General features: G+C 40.0%; 1 protein-coding gene across 1 annotated transcript in view; it reads right to left on the reverse strand.

The window, feature by feature from the left end:
- Positions 1 to 1,280: 1,280 nt before the first annotated feature.
- The window catches only part of BTNL9 (butyrophilin like 9), a 33,722-nt gene continuing 17,193 nt past the window's right edge, over positions 1,281 to 17,809 (reverse strand). Inside the window, exons 8-11 of the mRNA XM_058740206.1 lie at positions 10,420 to 10,440; positions 10,130 to 10,156; positions 7,712 to 7,738; positions 1,281 to 6,853 (exon numbers count right to left, since the gene is read on the reverse strand). Of these exons, the coding sequence (XP_058596189.1) occupies positions 6,228 to 6,853; positions 7,712 to 7,738; positions 10,130 to 10,156; positions 10,420 to 10,440 (701 nt within the window). The 3' untranslated portion in view covers positions 1,281 to 6,227. The remainder of the gene's footprint in view (positions 6,854 to 7,711; positions 7,739 to 10,129; positions 10,157 to 10,419; positions 10,441 to 17,809) is intronic.

Below are 17,809 nucleotides of genomic sequence, written 5' to 3' on the forward strand. Positions count from 1 at the left end.
GTGAGTTCGAGCCCCGTGTCAGCCTCTGTGCTGACAGCTCAGAGCCTGAAGGCTGCTTTGGATTCTGTCTCCTTCTCTCTCTGCCCCTCCCCACTTGTGCTCTCTCTGTCTCTCAAAAATAAATAAATGAAAAAAATTTTAAAAATGTTTTCTTGAAATTGTTTCCATTTGCATGAAGCAGATGGAAAAAAGCATTGGCTTACTTTTTAAATTATAAAAGCAATAACACACACTCCCTGTAAAATTTATGGTGCAACAGTACCCATAGCATATACAGACCATTTTTATCTGTTCTCCTAGTAGCAGGTATGTGGTATTCCACCCTTGTTTTCACTGCTGCAGTGAACATCCTCTTATATATTTAGGTGCTGGTATGAATATTTATGTAGATCAGATTCTTTTTTTTTTTTAAATTTTTTTTTCAACGTTTTTTATTTATTTTTGGGACAGAGAGAGACAGAGCATGAACGGGGGAGGGTCAGAGAGAGAGGGAGACACAGAATCTGAAACAGGCTCCAGGCTCTGAGCTGTCAGCCCAGAGCCCGACGCGGGGCTCGAACTCACGGACAGCGAGATCGTGACCTGGCTGAAGTCGGACGCCCAACCGACTGCGCCACCCAGGCGCCCCTTTTTTTTTTTTTTTTTTAATTTTTTTAGATCAGATTCTTGAAATGGAACTTTTCAGTCAGAGGATGCTCACATTTAGAAATTGGTAAACATTAGCAAAATTGACCTCAAAACTTTCCAATTTATAAGCCCACCAAAATGTGTTGAAGTGCTCAATTCATGGGAATATGTGTTTCCCCTGTAAGATTCCCACGGTGCCAATAATTTTATTCCCATCCTCTGTTAAGGTTAAGGCCCTCTCTTAGCTCTGCCCGCACTTGTGAGTTAGCCAGGCCTGGGCTGCCTCAAGCAAGGGAAGCCTCACTTCACAGTTGTATTTTTACACAGCATTGGGATACACACAGAAGTTCTGTGTTCACTATTTCCCAGTTTTGAGGAATAGCTACATGAAAAATGTAAACAGTGGACAGAACTGAATATATCATGTCCTATTTTTAGAAACTTTCAAGAGGGTCATGGTGTTTGACTGGAAGGAGACCTGGGTTTCCACTCTGAATATTCCAGCCTCTCAGGTGGCCTCCAGCATGGGCTCTATGGTTCACAAAACATGTAGCTGACTGTCTAAGATCCCTTTCAACTTTAAAGCTAGGCTTCCCCATTACTGAAAATGCACTGGTAGAGCTATCAGTTATTTAAAAATAATTTAACTTGCCTTTTGTATCAGCTGTTTGTTTTTATTATTTAATGCATAAAAACAATATTAAAGGAATGGATAATCATTGTATACAGTCAAGGAACATACTTCTAATGTTATCATACAACATTTGTGAGTAGGACACCAAAATATTTGCACACTAATACAAATGATTATACATAACCAATTTTTTTCTGAATATCATACGTAGTATGTTAATAAGGCTATAACTTTTAGAAAGTTTTTACTTTAATTATGGTTAGTTAACATACAGTGTTATATTAGTTTCAAGTGTACAATATAGTGATTCAACAATTCCATACATCACCCAGTGTTTATCATGACAAAAGCACTCCCTAATTCCCATCACCTAGTTAATCTATGTCCTGACTGACCTCCCCTCTGGTAACCATCAGTTTGTTCTCTACAGTTGAGTCTATTTCTCTTTTTTAATTATGTTTGTTTAATTTTTTGGAGGGGAAGGGGCATAAAGAGAGAGGTGGGCAGAGGATCCAGAGTGGGGTCTGTGCTGACAGCAGAAAGCCAGATGCAGGGCTCAAACTCATGAGCCCTGAGATCATGACCTGAGCCAAAGTCAGACACTTCTTAATCAATTTAACTACCAGGCACCCCAGGAGTCTATTTCTTGATTTGCTTCTCTCTCTCTCTGTTTTGCCCTGTTTCCCCATTATTTCTCTTAGCATTTTTTTAAGTTTTTATTTTATTTTAAAGTTTATTTTTAAGTCTTTATTTAAATCCAGTTAGGTAACATACAGTGTAACATTAGTTTCAGGTGTACAACTTAATAATTCAAAACTTACCTACAACACCCTGTACTCATCACAAGTGCCCTCTTTAATCCTCATAATTTATTTTACCCATCCCCCCCACCTCCCCTCTGGTAACCATCAGTTTGTTTTCTATAATTAAGAGTCCGTTTCTTGGTTTGTCTCTCAATCTCTTTTTTACCATTGCTCCTTTGGTTTCTTAAATTCCACATATGAGTGAAATCATATGGTATTTTCTTTCTCTGACTTATTTCACTTAGCATAATACTCTCTAGCACATCCATGTCATTGCAAATGGCCAGATTTCATCCTTTTTTTATGGATGATTAATGCTCCATTATCTATATATCATCTATCTATTTGTCTATCATCTATCTATCTATCATCATCATCTCACTCTCTCTCTCTTCCTTATCCATTCATCACTCAATGGGCGCCGGGCTGCTTCCATATCTTATTGTAATAACGCTGCTATAAACATTAGGGTGCATGTATCCCTTTGAATTAGTGTTCTTGTAATATTTGGATAAATACCCAGTAGTGTGATTTCTGGATCATAAGGTAGTTCTATTTTTAATTTTTTTGAGGACCCTCCATACTGTTTTCCAGAGTAGCGGCACCAGTTTGCATTCCCACCAACAGTGCAAAAGCATTCCCACATTGTCGCTGACACCTGTTGTTTCTTGCATTGATTTTAGCCATTCTGACAGGTGTGAGGTGATATCTCACTGCAGTTTTGATTTGCATTTCCCTGATGATGAGTGATGTTGAACATCTTGTCATGCTTCTTGCTAGTCATCTGGATGTCTTCTTTGGAAAAGTGTCTATTCATGTCTTCTGAACAAGGCTATAATTTTATAATAACAGGTAGCCAAGCATTCTCATAAACTCAAAAATGAACTTATTTGATTTTTTAGAGAAACGGTCACATAGATGACCAAATGCTCTATGTAGAATCACAGAAAATCAGTGGTATGCTGGAGCTGGTGGCTTAAGAGCCAGTTGTGGGCATTTCTTCCCAAATCCATCACTGATGTCGCATCAATGGCTTGAAATCAGCCATAGTAGTATTTACACCATGGAAGTGAACAAGTGCTACAGTTTCTTCTTCCCAGAAAGCCAGTTATTTAGCACTTATACCACTGCATTCATTTATCATTCTCTCTATATATTACTCTATTGCATTAGTCATCCTCTGTCTTTAGTTTCCTTCTATCTGAAATAATTCTTTAGTCTTGCCTTGTTTTTAATGACCTTGACAGTTTTTAGGAGTATCAGCCAGCTTGTCTATTTCTTCATGATTTATGAATTTTGGGGGCAGGAATACCTCAAACGTGATGCTGTTGTTCTCTCTTCACTGTTTTGCATCAGGAAACACATGGTATAAATTTATGTCATATCTGGTGATGTTAACTCTTGTCACTCTGTTATTGTGATGTCTGCCAGTCTCCTCCTCTGTAAAATTGGCAAGTGTATTGTGCTTCTAAATTAATAAATAATTACTATTTTGTGGGAAATACTTTGAAACTTCTGTTGTAGAGTTGAATTTTCTCTTCTCCCTATTTGGGTATTCATTTATTTATGTATATCAGTGTAGATATACATATGCTTGGATTCCTATTTTTACTTATTTGTAAGTTCCATTAATTACTGTGATCAAATTTGGCTAGTAGAGTTCCTTTAAGCTGACTTTTATGTCAGATTGACATCTCCCCTTCATTCTTTTTTTTTTTTTTAACATAAGCTCTGTGAGAGATTCTTTCTACATCTGTTAATTCTCAATTGCCTTCAGCTCAAAATAATTTTCATTCCAAAGTGGCAGATATTGGGGTGGCATATTATAATCCTCTTCAGTGTTGTTCAAAATTTTGTTTTTTGGGCTGAAGGGTAGCCAAATGTGCCACCCCAAAATATGCCCCTTTGGCATGCAGATCATTCTGAGCTGATTTTTTTTCTTTCTCAGTAAACTTTATTTTTTTAATATGAAATTTATTGTCAAATTGGTTTCCATACAACACCCAATTTGACAATAAATCCTCTTCATTCTTTGAGTACTTCCGTACTTTCTAGTACAAGATCTTTTATTTATTTATTTATTTATTTATTTATATTTTTAATGTCTATTTATTTTTGAAAGAGAGACAGAGAGTGAGCAGGGGAAGGACAGAGAGAGAGAAGGAGACACGGAATCCTTAGGAGGCTCCAGGCTCTGAGCTGTCAGCACAGAGCCTGACTTGGGGCTCGAATTCAAGAACCACAAGATCATGACCTAAGCCGAAGTCAGATGTTCAATTGACTGAGCCACCCAGGCACCCCCTAATACAAGATCTTTTAGACCCATCTGGTATATTTTTTTGACACCAAGCTGTTAATTCTGACACTATTTACCTAGAGATAGTGTCATATTCCAAAAGTTAAGGACTCAGTCCTATAAGACTGCCCCTCATTTCACACACCCTTGCAAGTCCAGGTTGTTACCTGTGCTTCTGACAGCTATAAATTGGAGGTTCCCACAACCTTCAGAGGTTTAGTAATTTGCTAGAGCACCTCACAGAGCTCAGGAAAACAGTTTGTTTACTAGATTACTGGTTTATTATAACCCAGGAACAGCCAAATGGAAGAGATGCAAAAAGCAAGGAATGGGGTAAAGTGTGAGGCTTCCATGCTTTCTGGGTGCACCACTCTCTCTCCCTCTTCAAGAGTTCACCAACCTGGAAGCTCTTTGAACCTGGTCCTTTTGAGTTTTATGTAGGTTTCATTACATATATTCTGTTGATTAAGTCATTGGCAATACTGGTGATTGCACTTAATCTCCAGCCTCTCTTCACTGAGTTTGGAGGTGGAGGTTGGGAGATGGGTCTAAGTTTTAACCTTTTAATCACATACTTGGTTCCTCTGATAACCAGCCCCATCCTTAGGGGGCTTTCCAAAAGACATATCATTAACATAAATAAGGTATGGTTGAAAGGTGCTTGTTATGAATACCAAAAGCCACCCTAATAGCTCTTACCATTTAGGAAATTCTAAGGGTTTCAAGAGCTCTGTGTGAGAGTCTAGGTGGAAGAGCAAATATATACTTATTAATCATAATATCACACCTATTTTGTGTTTTCCCTGCCTCAGCCCTGGAGTCCACCATTTCTCAAAGAAACCTTCATTCCTTTTGTGGAAAACAGTACTAAAAGCTAAATTCTGGGTGCTAGGTGTGTTATTGTTTCTAAGCTGTCAAAACTGACAGAGCTAGGAACCATAGGCATGCAGGCACACATCTATCTACTTACCTACATACCTACCTACCTATACCTATCACATGTGTGTGTGCTCCACATATCTGTACATATAAAAAAATACGTGAGTTCATAGAGTTACCTTTCATTTTCTTCTTTCCTTTTTCTGCATTTTTGTATTTATTTTCTGACTGAGAAACCTCTCGGCACACTTAGGGAATTTTCTTATTTGCTCAATTCCTTGTTGATCAATTCTTGTCATTATTCATTATAATGTTCAAGCTGTCTCATAACTGGCTAGTGGAGCCTCTTCATCCTAGTTCCTATGTCCCCATCAGTTTCTGAGCACATTTGAATACACAATGTTCCAGATTCACCTGTACTTTCTCTACTCCAACCCTGGAATCAGCCATTTCTCAAAGTTCATTTCAGTGAGAAATGCCATTTAACACTGGGATCTAAGCCCTAAGTGAACTCATTGCTTATGAAGTGTCATTGCTTCTAGACATTTTAGAACTAGAAAACATACACAAAAAGTATAAAAAATATACAAGCTAACCGATTCTTCTTATCCAGTCCAGTAAGATTTCCCTCCATCTTTCCTCCATTCCAGTTTCTTTCTGGTCTTCCACAGTGCATACTGTGGCTAATGACAGCATGAATTTATTGTTATTCATTTGCTTTTTCTTACCATCCACACAAACAAGCTTTGGAATTGCCTCTTTTTCCTAAAGAAAATCGTGTGTGTGTGTGTGTGTGTGTGTGTGTATTTATATGTATATATGTGTATACACACACATATAAGCAAAGGTTCCTCTTTTTGTTCCCTTTCTGCTGTGCTGAGTCTTTAGCCTTTGCTGACATTTTTGTGATGCTTCTTCCGTAAAAGGGGGAGAGCAAAAAGTATCCAGGAAGCCGCCAAAGACCCAGACCCACAGGCAAAAGAGTGCCTCACTCTAGGCCCAGGGTGGGATCTGTGGGCTCATAGGGCTGTAACCAGGTGTCACGGTCATCCTCTTCCAGGTCTTGTGTCCCCCTAATAGGCAATGGACAGATGGTTAGGGGATCCGGGTGTTCACCACCGTCGTGAGCTCTGGGCCTGAAATACGCACAGAGCGTGCCTGAGAAGGTGTCGGTAAAGGTGAAGATGTGGGAGCCGTCGGACACGTTGAAGAAGGACAGTTTTCCTGCCTCCCAGTCCAGGAAGATGCCCACACGCCGGGGCGGCACGCGCAGGGTGAGCGCGATGCGGTGTGGGTCCAGGACGAAGTACTCACAGTGGTTCCACAGCCCCATCACCCAGTAACCGCTGGCCGGGCTTAGGCGCACTGGCCCCAAGCGGGGAACTGCAGCCAGACACACACCCAGGAACCAGCGGCTGCGCCGTCCCACATACACTTCCCAGTAGTGTCGGCCAGTTGAGAAGCGCTCACAGCTCAGCACGCACGTCTGCTCAGAGAACCGCTGCTGGTCCCCCGCCACAAAGCCGGACACTGCTGCGCAAGAGGACACGCTCTTGCCATCCTCGGAGACCTCCAGGCTGCGGTGCGCCGAGGCCGGATCAAGGGTTACATGCACTGTGCAGAGGCACGGGTTTAAGGTTTGTGGAGGACGGTTCTGGGCCCTGCCTGTCCCCTTCCCTGACAAGTAAACCGTAGTGCTCCTGGTGGTCATTCCCACCCTAAAACGACCCCTGTTTACTGAAGCAGCTTGCAAGTCACTCCTGAGCACCTGAAAGCCGCAGGAGGAATCATATTTCTTTCCTGAAGTTTCCTGAATGCCATACTAGGTGCCACGGAGAGCAGAGATAGAAAACAAGATAGATTCGTGGAGATGGAGGCAGGCTCACTTCTCCCAACTCCTGGTCAAGGTGAAGAGGCTCCTGGCTGGTCCAATTCCTGCATGCCACCACTCTGTGTGACCTTGAGATCATCATGTGAACTCTGAGCCTCAGTTTTATAGCAATGTTAGGATTTTAAAATGGAAAGTGACCTCTGAGATCATCTGGTCCAGTGCCCTGCACTTCAACACCTCACCCCTCAAAGCACACCCATTTGATAGATGAGAACCTTAAGGATCTCTTCTTTCAGATAAGAGGTTCCTACAAACAGGCCCTAGCAGCCTTCCTGCCAGATGAAAACAAATCTGGTAAAACACAGAAAATGATGTGCTTTTAAAGAAGATATGCGCATATGTGAGTATAATGTGCATGCACAAAAATGTGCATGTGTGAGTATAATCAGATGTGCACATGCAGGCATGTGTCATGTCGTATGTATGCAAAGGTAGGATTATGCTGTATGTGTGTGTGTGCATGCAGGCTCCATACTTGGCTCTTGGACAGACGCTTCCTCTAATCTCAGATCTCTCCACCTCCCTTGTGTTTAAAATCCAGCCAACCCAATCACAAGTTACAGTCCCTTGACTTCAGTTACCTGCATATTGTTGGGCTGCTCTCCACTCTGAAACCAAGCAGAAAGGAAAACAGGTTTAGAGATCTGAGCCAGTAACTCTAGAACGTTGAGGGAGACTCAAGATGCATGAGGAATGACACAAACCCAATGATCTCCTTCCTACTGTGACAGGTAGAGTCCAGACTGGTCTGGGTTCACCATGGCATTTCTCTGGGAATTTAGAATTGGGTAGGTGGGTGGTGTCAGTGCTGGGTTATACCAAATCTGTATGCAGTCTAACCTTGTGCTGAGAAAGGCAGGAGAACAAAGCATGTAGGCAAAGAGAACCAATACAGGTGGTTGAGATGCCCTGAAAGTTGCACATGAAGTTTCAATCTGACCAGCAGGCTCAGCCCAAGGGGGCCTGGTTGAACATGGCTCCTGTCCTAACATGTCCTTTAGACATTCTGTCTTGTATCCTTTCTTAGTATGAACAATTCTGAGCTGATTTCTGTTTTGTTTTATCTTATTTTGCTTTACAACAGAGAAATCAACAAATCACAAAATAGCAAAAGTAATAGAAGTTTTCAGAGATTCATAAATTTATAGCAGGGCCTTTCAAACCTGTTTTTACATCAGAATAACTAGTAGAACTTTATTTTTTTTAAGTTTATTTATTTTGAGAGAGCAAGATAATGGGGGAGGAGCAGAAAGAGAGGGAGAGAGAGAATCCCAAGAAGGCTCAACACTGTCAGTGCAGAACCTCATGTGGGGCTCGAACTCCCATGATGTGGGACATCATGACCTGAGCCAAAGTCAGATGTTTGACTGGGCCACTTAGGCACTTTTGGATTTTTTAAAAGGATTTTGTAAATTTAACCTAAAATTTAAAATGGACCTAAAAATGTCCGTTCACTTTTAAAAATGTCCATTCACTCCCAGAAAAGGAGAATAACTTGTACTTTTGGGTACAAAAGCCATAGCATTGAAAACAATGAAGTAATAAGTGGTCAAAATATAGTCCTATCTACACATGGGAACCAAATATTAACTAAGAGCAATACCCACATCAATGGGGAAATCACAGATGATGTAGTAGATGGCGACCTTCAGATGGATTAAAGACATACACATAACACATATAAAGTGAACAGAAGAAAGTGGAAGAGAGTATCTTTGTGACCTAAGTGTGAGGAAGTTTTCCTTCAGTAGAATTTCAAAAACACCTGACATAAGGTAAAAATTTGATGAAGATATATCTGCATAAGAATATTAATCCCTCACTGGTATTAAACATTGTAAATTCCTTCTTTAATCTGTCACCTGCTATCAGCTATGTCCATGGTTTCCTACTGAAAAGAAATCATTAATTTTGATAAAATCTAATTCATCAAATTTTTATCTTATGACTTGAGTTTTTTAAACTTGGTTGGTGATATGAGTATGTATGTACACATGTCTCCTTGAATCAATAAAAGAAAGATAGTAACCTCATACTAAAAATAGCCAAAGGACATGAACTGGCAATATTAAAAAAAGGAAGCCCCAAAAGTCATCTAGCATATGAAAAGATGCCCAAACTTCTTAGTGTCCAGAGGAGGACAGACTGAAAGAACAATGAGCAATCACTCATCTCCATTGACAAACTAACTTAGAAAGCTGGCTCATATGGGATGTAGCATGTGGAACCTCCATGCACTGCCAATGGCAGGATGATGATACTGCCTTTGGGGGATCCCTCTATCCCACTTAGTGACATATCCCCTCCCCCATGGACCAGCAATTCCCTTCCTGGGTACACATCCCAGAGAAATATCCACATAAAGCCAGAAGGCAACACATTTGAAGTTATTCAGTCAGCAATCTGTGTGGTGGTATGGAGTTAGAGGCAGGCTGGATGTCTGTTCCAAGAAGGTGGCTGGCTAAAATGGAGTACTCCACAGCAAGGAGACACAGACCAGATGTGGCAGGGACGGGTATTAAAACACAGTGATGAGTGAAAAAAGCAAGGAACAGCACAAGACTGTAAATGTCATTTACAGAAACTAAAATGCTTGTGCACAAAGAAGAAATTCGCCTTTTGCAAGAATACACACAAAATAAAGCTACACATTAGACTGCTTTATGTAGGGAATGGAAGAAGGTATAGGGGAAAATATTTACATATAGGTCAACATGCCCATTCTAGACCCACAAGTCACAGTCTTTGAGGGTCGGTACCAGGATCTAGATGATTCTGATGTGCAACCATAATTTTCACCAATGGCTTACAATATGCTTACACCTCAGGACGATATGAAAGTAAGAGCAAAACTAGAATATAACTTCTATTAAGTGACATACATTAATGCATGCCATGTGCCTGTGGAATAAACCAGAATGAAGCGTGGTTGGTCAGAGTGAGTGACTGGGATGTTGAGATGTAAAGTGGACAGTGCGAGGGAGACAGATTTCACTCACCAGCCTGGCCTTCAGCCCTTCTCCAGTCTGAAGCAGTCATGGAAAAATGGAATCAGAACATCAGGTCAGTGCTGCTTCCCTGCTCACACACTGCATTTTGCACCCACCCCTGACCTTCTCCCCTTTCTCCTGACACCCACATTGCTATCAGCATTTTCTCCCGCCACCCACATTGCTATCAGCATTCCATACTGGGCATCATAGTTGGTTGGGATATGAAAAGAACATACTTGGAAAATCAGATGCTAAAAGATAGACAAGAAGAAATAATCCCAAAAGGGGTCACTTACCAAGCTCTTTCTGAAGCTTCCCTGTAAGCAAAACACACAGAGAAAACATCAGTCTTTGGGTAAGGGGAACTACCTTCCCAAGGTAGTTAGGCCACTGGGAAGAGGTTTCTTAGTCTTAAACCACTGCTCACCACATCTCATCTTAGTCTCTGTACCACCAATCTACGGGATTCTTATGCTTCATCCTATTCTTTGCTTTAAGGCAAAAAATCTGCACAAGGCTGGAAAAGAAAAACAGGTCCTGATACTAAGGGGCTTCTTTCCAGGGCTCATGTCTGGTTTGAGGGACTACTGCTCTTTTGCCCTGAAATCAGAAACTTTTCCTAGGGAGGAGGTCCTTCATAAGTCCAGGCATTGAACACAGCCTGTGTAAGCCTCAGGATCACTTACTAGGTACACTATTTAAAATACTGGGAAGACATCACACTCAATTATTTCCCCTGGCCAGATATTAAGACCTTGATATTTTACCACTACAAATGCATTCCTTTGACTTCTCCACCTTATGTCTCATTTTAAAAGTAAATCATTCTAGCAAGAAGCTTGGGAAGATGGCAGAGGTGGAGGACCCTGAGTTCACCCCATCCCATATTTTCAACTAGACATCATCTACATCCAAGTTAATAAACTGGACAGCAATCTGAAGACTAGCAGAACAAACTCCACAACTAAACACAGAGATGAAGCTGCATCTGAAAGGTTAGGAAGGTCAGAAAGGTAAGGGAGGCTGTCTGTAGGAGAGAAGGAGCTGCACACATGGAAAGAGCAGAGAAATGGGCCCTTACACCAGGGTGTTCACACGTGGAAGAGTGAACCATATTTTAAATATTTTATTTATTTTTAATTTTTAAAATATTTTATTTTAAATTAAAATATTTTAAATATTTTAAAACCATAATATTTGGTTTTATTTTTTTAAATTTTTTTTTTCAACATTTTTAATTTATTTTTGGGACAGAGAGAGACAGAGCATGAACGGGGGAGGGGCAGAGAGAGAGGGAGACACAGAATCGGAAACAGGCTCCAGGCTCCGAGCCATCTGCCCAGAGCCTGACGCGGGGCTCGAACTCACGGACCGCGAGATCGTGACCTGGCTGAAGTCGGACGCTTAACCGACTGCGCCACCCAGGCGCCCCAATATTTGGTTTTAAAAACCAGAGGGACTGAATTCTTTGAGTCTGTAAAACCAGTGGGACTTGGAGTCTGGAGTTTTAAAAGTCAGCTGACTCAGTTCTGGGCAAGTCCAAGGGTGAGTGATAGTTGGGTCACTGCCCTTAAGGAGACAGCAGCCCACACAGAGAGGCAACATAAAAATCACAGTTTACACAACACTGGAGACAAGCAGGAGACAGAGCTGTTCATACTGATTTCAGAGCATGTTAGGGGACTTCAAAAATGAGAGAGCTGGAAGATGCCATTTTCCTTCCCCAAACCCCAGCATAAACACAGAGCCACCTATGGGAGACAGGGCTGCACAGACACTTTCTATAAAACCCACTAGCAGTATGCCATGTCCACAAGTTCTCCTGGGGACTAGCACACACCAACCAACTTACTAGCTTTGATCCTGGGCTCAGGGAAAATTTTGTTAAGCCATGTCACCTCCAGTCATACATCCCCAACCACTGTTGAGCACAAGTACCAGCCATGCCCAGCCATCCTTACTCTCTTGCCCAGGCTTTTGCCCCTAGAAACCCCATAACATAGCCACCAGCCCCTGGAGTGTTTCAGGGCATCTGGCATAGGATTAGTGATCCAGCACAAACTTTGCTAGCATTGTCACCTGGCTCCCAAGTTCCCCAGCAGTCATGCCCCCTTAGAGTTGACCTGCCTGGGTCCTACTAACATCACAGAGAGCAACAACAGCCCACAACAGGCAGATAATTAGAGAAGACAACTACACTGAAAGGAAAAGTGACTCAAGACACAACAGCAGGACATAAACAACACATATTGGATACTCTCATGAACTGCCAGGTGTGGTGAAGAGGGGACAATGTACTGCAGGACACTCCAGGACCCCTTCTTCATAAAGTCACTACTTCCAAATTCAGAAGACACAGTTGAATTTCTTGAATAGAAGGAGAGATAAAGAATCTCCCAGACACACAAAAACTAAAGGACTTATGACCACTAAACAAGTTCTGCAAGAAATATTAAAAATGAATCTTTGAAGATGTGGTATATATAAAATGGAATATTACTCAGGCATAAAAAGTGTGAAATCATTTGCAATGACATGGATGGAGGTGGAGGGTATACCATATGATTTCACTCCTGTGTGGAATTTAAGAAACATAACAAAGAAGGAAAGGGAAAAAAATAAGAGAGATAAAGGCAAACCAAGAAACAGATGTTAATTATAGAGAATAAACTGATGGCTACCAAGGGGAAATGGATGGAGGAGGGGTTAAATAGGTGATGGGGAATAGGGGATGTACTTAATATGATGACCACCAGGTGTTGTATGGAAGTGTTGAATCTGTTGAATCACTATATTCTTCAGCTGAAACTAATATTACAACGTATGTTTACTAACTGAACCTAAACAAACACAAAAACAAAAAGACATAAGATGACAGAATGGTTAAAAAGGAAGACCCATCTGGGGGCATCTAGGTGGCTCAGTCGATTAAGCATCTGACTTCAGCTCAGGTCATGATCTCATGGTTCATGGGTTCAAGGCCCATGTTGGGCTCTGTGCTGACATCTCAGCATCCATGTTCATTAGGGAATTTGGTCTGTAGTTCTCCTTTTTAGTGGGGTCTTTGGTTTTGCAATCAAGTTAATGCTGGCTTCATACAATGAGTTTGCAACTTTTCCTTTTATTTCTATTTTGCTATTTATGCTTTGCTGTGCAGAAGCTTTTTATTTTGATGAGTTCCCAGTAGTTCATTTTTGCTCCATAGACGTGCTGAGTAAGAAGTTGCTGCGGCCAAGATCAAAGAGGTTTTTGCCTGTTTTCTCCTCAAGGATTTTGATGGCTTCCTGTCTTACATTTAGGTCTTTCATCCATTTTGAGTTTATTTTTGTAATACACATTCTTTTCAAGTCCGCACAGGATATTCTCCAGAATAGATCACATTTTAGCCCACAACACAACCCTCAACAAATTCAAGATTGAAATCATACCGTGCAACTTTTATGACCATAATGCTATGAAACTAGAAAACAACCACAAGAAAAAAATATGGAAAGACTACAAATACATGGAGGTTAAACAGCATGATACTAAACAATGAATTTCTGGTCAACCAGAAATCAAAGAAGAAATTTAAAAAGTACATGGAAACAGATGAAAATGAAACCACAATGGGCCAAAACTTCTTGGATACTGCAAAACTGGTTCTAAGAGGGAAGTTGAGAGCAATACAGACCTACCTCATGAAGCAAGAAAAAGCTCAAACAGCCTAACCGTGCACCAAAGAGGTTAGAGAAAGAACAACAAACAAAACCTAAAACCAAAAGAAGGAAATAAATAATAAAGATTAGAAAATAATTAGGTGATATAGAAACTACAAAAACCATAGAACAGATTAATAAAACCAGAAGCTGGTTCTTTGAAAAAAAAATCCATAGAATTTATAGCTCTTTATCCAGACTTATCAAGAAAAAAAGAGAAAGGACTCAAATAAATAAATCACAATTGAGAGAAGAGAAAGAACAACCAACACCACAGAGATACAGTCATAAGAGAATATAATGAAAAATTGGACAAACAACAAGTTGGACAACGTAGAAGAAATGGATAAATTTCTAGAAATATATAAACTACCAAAACTGAAACTGAAGGAAATAGAAAATTTGAACAGACTAATAACCAGTAAAGAAATTGAATCAGTGATCAAAAAAAATCCCAACAAATAGAAGTCCAGAACCAGATGGCTTCACAGGAGAATTCTACCAAACATATAAAGAAGGGTTGATTTGGCCATACTTTTGTGTGTCCAATTCTGGGTTCTCTATTCCATTCCATTGGTCTATGTGTCTCTTTTTGTGCCAATACCATACTGTCTTGATGATTACAGCTTTGTAGTACAGGCTAAAATCCGGAATTGTGATGCTTCCAGCTTTGGTTTTCTTTTTCCACATTACTTTGGCTATTCAGGGTCTTTTGTGGTTCCATACAAATTTTAGGATTGCTTGTTCTAGCTCTGAGAAGAATTCTGGTGCTATTTTGATTGGGATTGCACTGAACGTGTAGATTGCATTGGGTAGTATGGACATTTTAACAATATTTGTTTTTCCTGTTCATGAGCATGGAATGCTTTTCCTTTTCTTTGTGTCTTCTTCAATTTCTTTCATAAGTTTTCTATAGTTTCCAGGATACAGATCTTTTACATCTTTGGCTAGGTTTATTCCTAGGTATTTTATGGTTCTTGATGCATTTGTAAATGGAATTGGTTCCTTGATATCTCTTTCTTTTTTTAATGTTTATTTATTTTTGAGAAAGAGAGAGACAGAGAGCAAGCAGGGGAGGGACAGAGAGAGAGGGAGATACAGAATCTGAATCAGGCTCCAGACTCTGAGTCATCAGCACATGCCTGATGTGGGGATAGAGCCCACAAACCATGAGATCATGACCTGAACTGAAGTCAAATGCTTAATTGACTGGGCCACCCAGGTGCCCCCCCCCCTTGATATCTGTTTCTGTCACTCCATTATTGGTGTACAGAAATGCAACTGATTTCTGTACACTGATTTTACATCTTGAGACTTTGTTGAATTCATGTATCAGTTCTAGCAGTTTTTGGGTACAGTCTTTCAGGTTTTCCTGAAATGTAGAGTATCATGTAACCTGTGAAGAGTGAAAGTTTGTCTTTTTCTTTGCCAATTTGGATGCTTTTTATTTCATTTTGTTGCCTGATTGCTTAGTCTAAGACTTCCAACACTAAATGTCCATCAACTGATGAATGGATAAAGAAATTGTGGTTTATATACACAATGGAATACTACGTGGCAATGAGAAAGAATGAAATAGGGCCTTTTGTAGCAACGTGGATGGAACTGGAGAGTGTGATGCTAAGTGAAATAAGCCATACAGAGAAAGACAGATACCATATGGTTTCACTCTTATGTGGATCCTGAGAAACGTAACAGAAACCCATGGGGGAGGGGAAGGGAAAAAAAAAAAAAAGGGGTTGGAGTGGGAGAGAGCCAAAGCATAAGAGACTGTTAAAAACTGAGAACAAACTGAGGGTTGATGGGGGGTGGGAGGGAGGGCAGGGTGGGTGATGGGTATTGAGGAGGGCACCTTTTGGGATGAGCACTGGGTGTTGTATGGAAACCAATTTGACAGTAAATTTCATATATTAAAAAATAAATAAATAAATAAATAAATAAAAAAATAAAAAAAAAAAAAAAAAAAAAAAAAAAGAACCAACACTATGTTAAACAAAAGTTATGACAGTGGACATCCCTGTCATGTTCCTGATCTTAGGGGGAAAGCTCTCAGTTTTTCCTCATTGAGGATGATATTAGCTGTGGGCCTTTCATATATGGCTTTTATGATGTTAAGGTATGTTCCTTCTATCACAACTTTCTTGAAGGTTTTCATTAAGAAAGGATACTGTATTTTGTCAAATGCTTTTTCTGCATCTATTGATAAGATCATATGGTTCATATCCTTCTATTAATGTGATGTATCACATTGATTGATTTGCAGATATTGAACCAGCCCTGCAGCCTAGTAATGAATCTCACCTGATCATGTGCTGTCAACAACAGTCAAATTATGGAAAGAGCCCAAATGTCCATAAACTGATGAATGGATAATGAAGATATGGCATATACATACATACAATGGAGTACTACTTGGCAATAAAAAATAATGAAATCTTAACTTTTGCAACAACATGGATGGAACTGGAGGGTATTATGCTAAGTGAAATAAGTCAGTCAGAGAAAGACAGATATCATATGTTTTCACTTATATGTGGAATTTGAGAAACTTAACAGAAAACCATGGGGGAAGGGAAGGAAAAAAATAGCCACAAACTGAGACAGGGCCAAACCATAAGAGACTCTTAAATATAGAGAATAAACTGAGGGTTGACGGAAGAGGGTAGGGTGGAGGGTAAAATGAGTGACAGGCATTGAGAAAGGCCCTTGTTGGGATGAGCACTGGGTGTTGTATGTAGGTGATGAATCATGGGAATCTATTTCTGAAGCCAAGAGCACACTGTATATTCCGTATGTTAGCTAACTTGACAATAAATTATATTTTTAAAAAAGTAAAAAAAAAAAAGAAGAGTTAATACCTATTCTTTTCAAACTGTTCCAAAAAATATAAAAGAAAACTTCCAAATTCATTCCATGAGGGCAGTATTACCTTGATGCCAAAACCAGATAAAGACACCACGGAAAAAAAGAGAGAGAGACAGAGACAGATGGAGAACTACAGGCCAATATTTCTGATGAACATAGATGCAAAAATCCTCAACAAAATCCTAGCAAACCAAATCCAATAGTACTTTTAAAAAATCATTCACCATGATCAAGTGAGATTTATTCCTGGGCTGCAAGGGCGCCATATTCACAAAGCAATCAATGTGATACATCACATCAATAAGAAAAAAGATAAGAACCATATAAGCCTTTCAATAGATTCATAAAAAGCATTTGACAAAGTACAACATCCACGCATGACAAAAACCCTCAACAAAATAGGTTTAGAGATAACATGCTTCAACATAATAAAGGCCATCTATGAAAAATCCACAGCTAATATCATCCTTAATGGGGAAAAATTGAGAACTTTTCTTCTACGGTCAGGAAGAAGACAGGGATGTCCACTCTCAGCACTGTTATTTAACATAATCCTGGAAGTCCTAGCCTCAGTAATCAGACAACAAAAAGAAATAAAAGGAATCCAAACTGGTAAGGAAGTAGTAAGACTTTACCATTTGCAGATGACATGGTACTCTATATAGAAAACCCAAAAGACTCCACGAAAAAACTGCTAGAACTGATAAAAGAATTCAGTAAAGTCACAGTGTAACAAATCAACACATAGAAACCTGTTGCACTTCTATACACCAAGAATGAAGCACCAGAAATAAATTAAGGAATCAGTTCCATTTATAATTGTGCCAACATCAATAAGATACTTAGAGGGGCATCTGGGTGGCTCAGTCAGTTGAGTGTCCGACTTTGGCTCAGGTCATGACCTCACAGTTTGTGGGTTCGAGCCCTACATCGGGCCCTGTGCTGACAGCCCAGAGCCTGGAGCCTGCTTCCGATTCTGTGTGTGTCTCTCTCTCTGCCCCTCCTCTGCTCATGCTCTGTCTCTCTCTCTCTCTCTCTCAAAAATAAATAAACATAAAAAAATTTTTAATAAGATACTTAGAAATAAACCTACCCAAAGAGATAAAAGAACTGTATTCTGAAA

This window comes from Neofelis nebulosa, chromosome 1 (genome assembly GCF_028018385.1).
Source record: "Neofelis nebulosa isolate mNeoNeb1 chromosome 1, mNeoNeb1.pri, whole genome shotgun sequence".
Classification (NCBI taxonomy): Eukaryota; Metazoa; Chordata; class Mammalia; order Carnivora; family Felidae; genus Neofelis; species Neofelis nebulosa.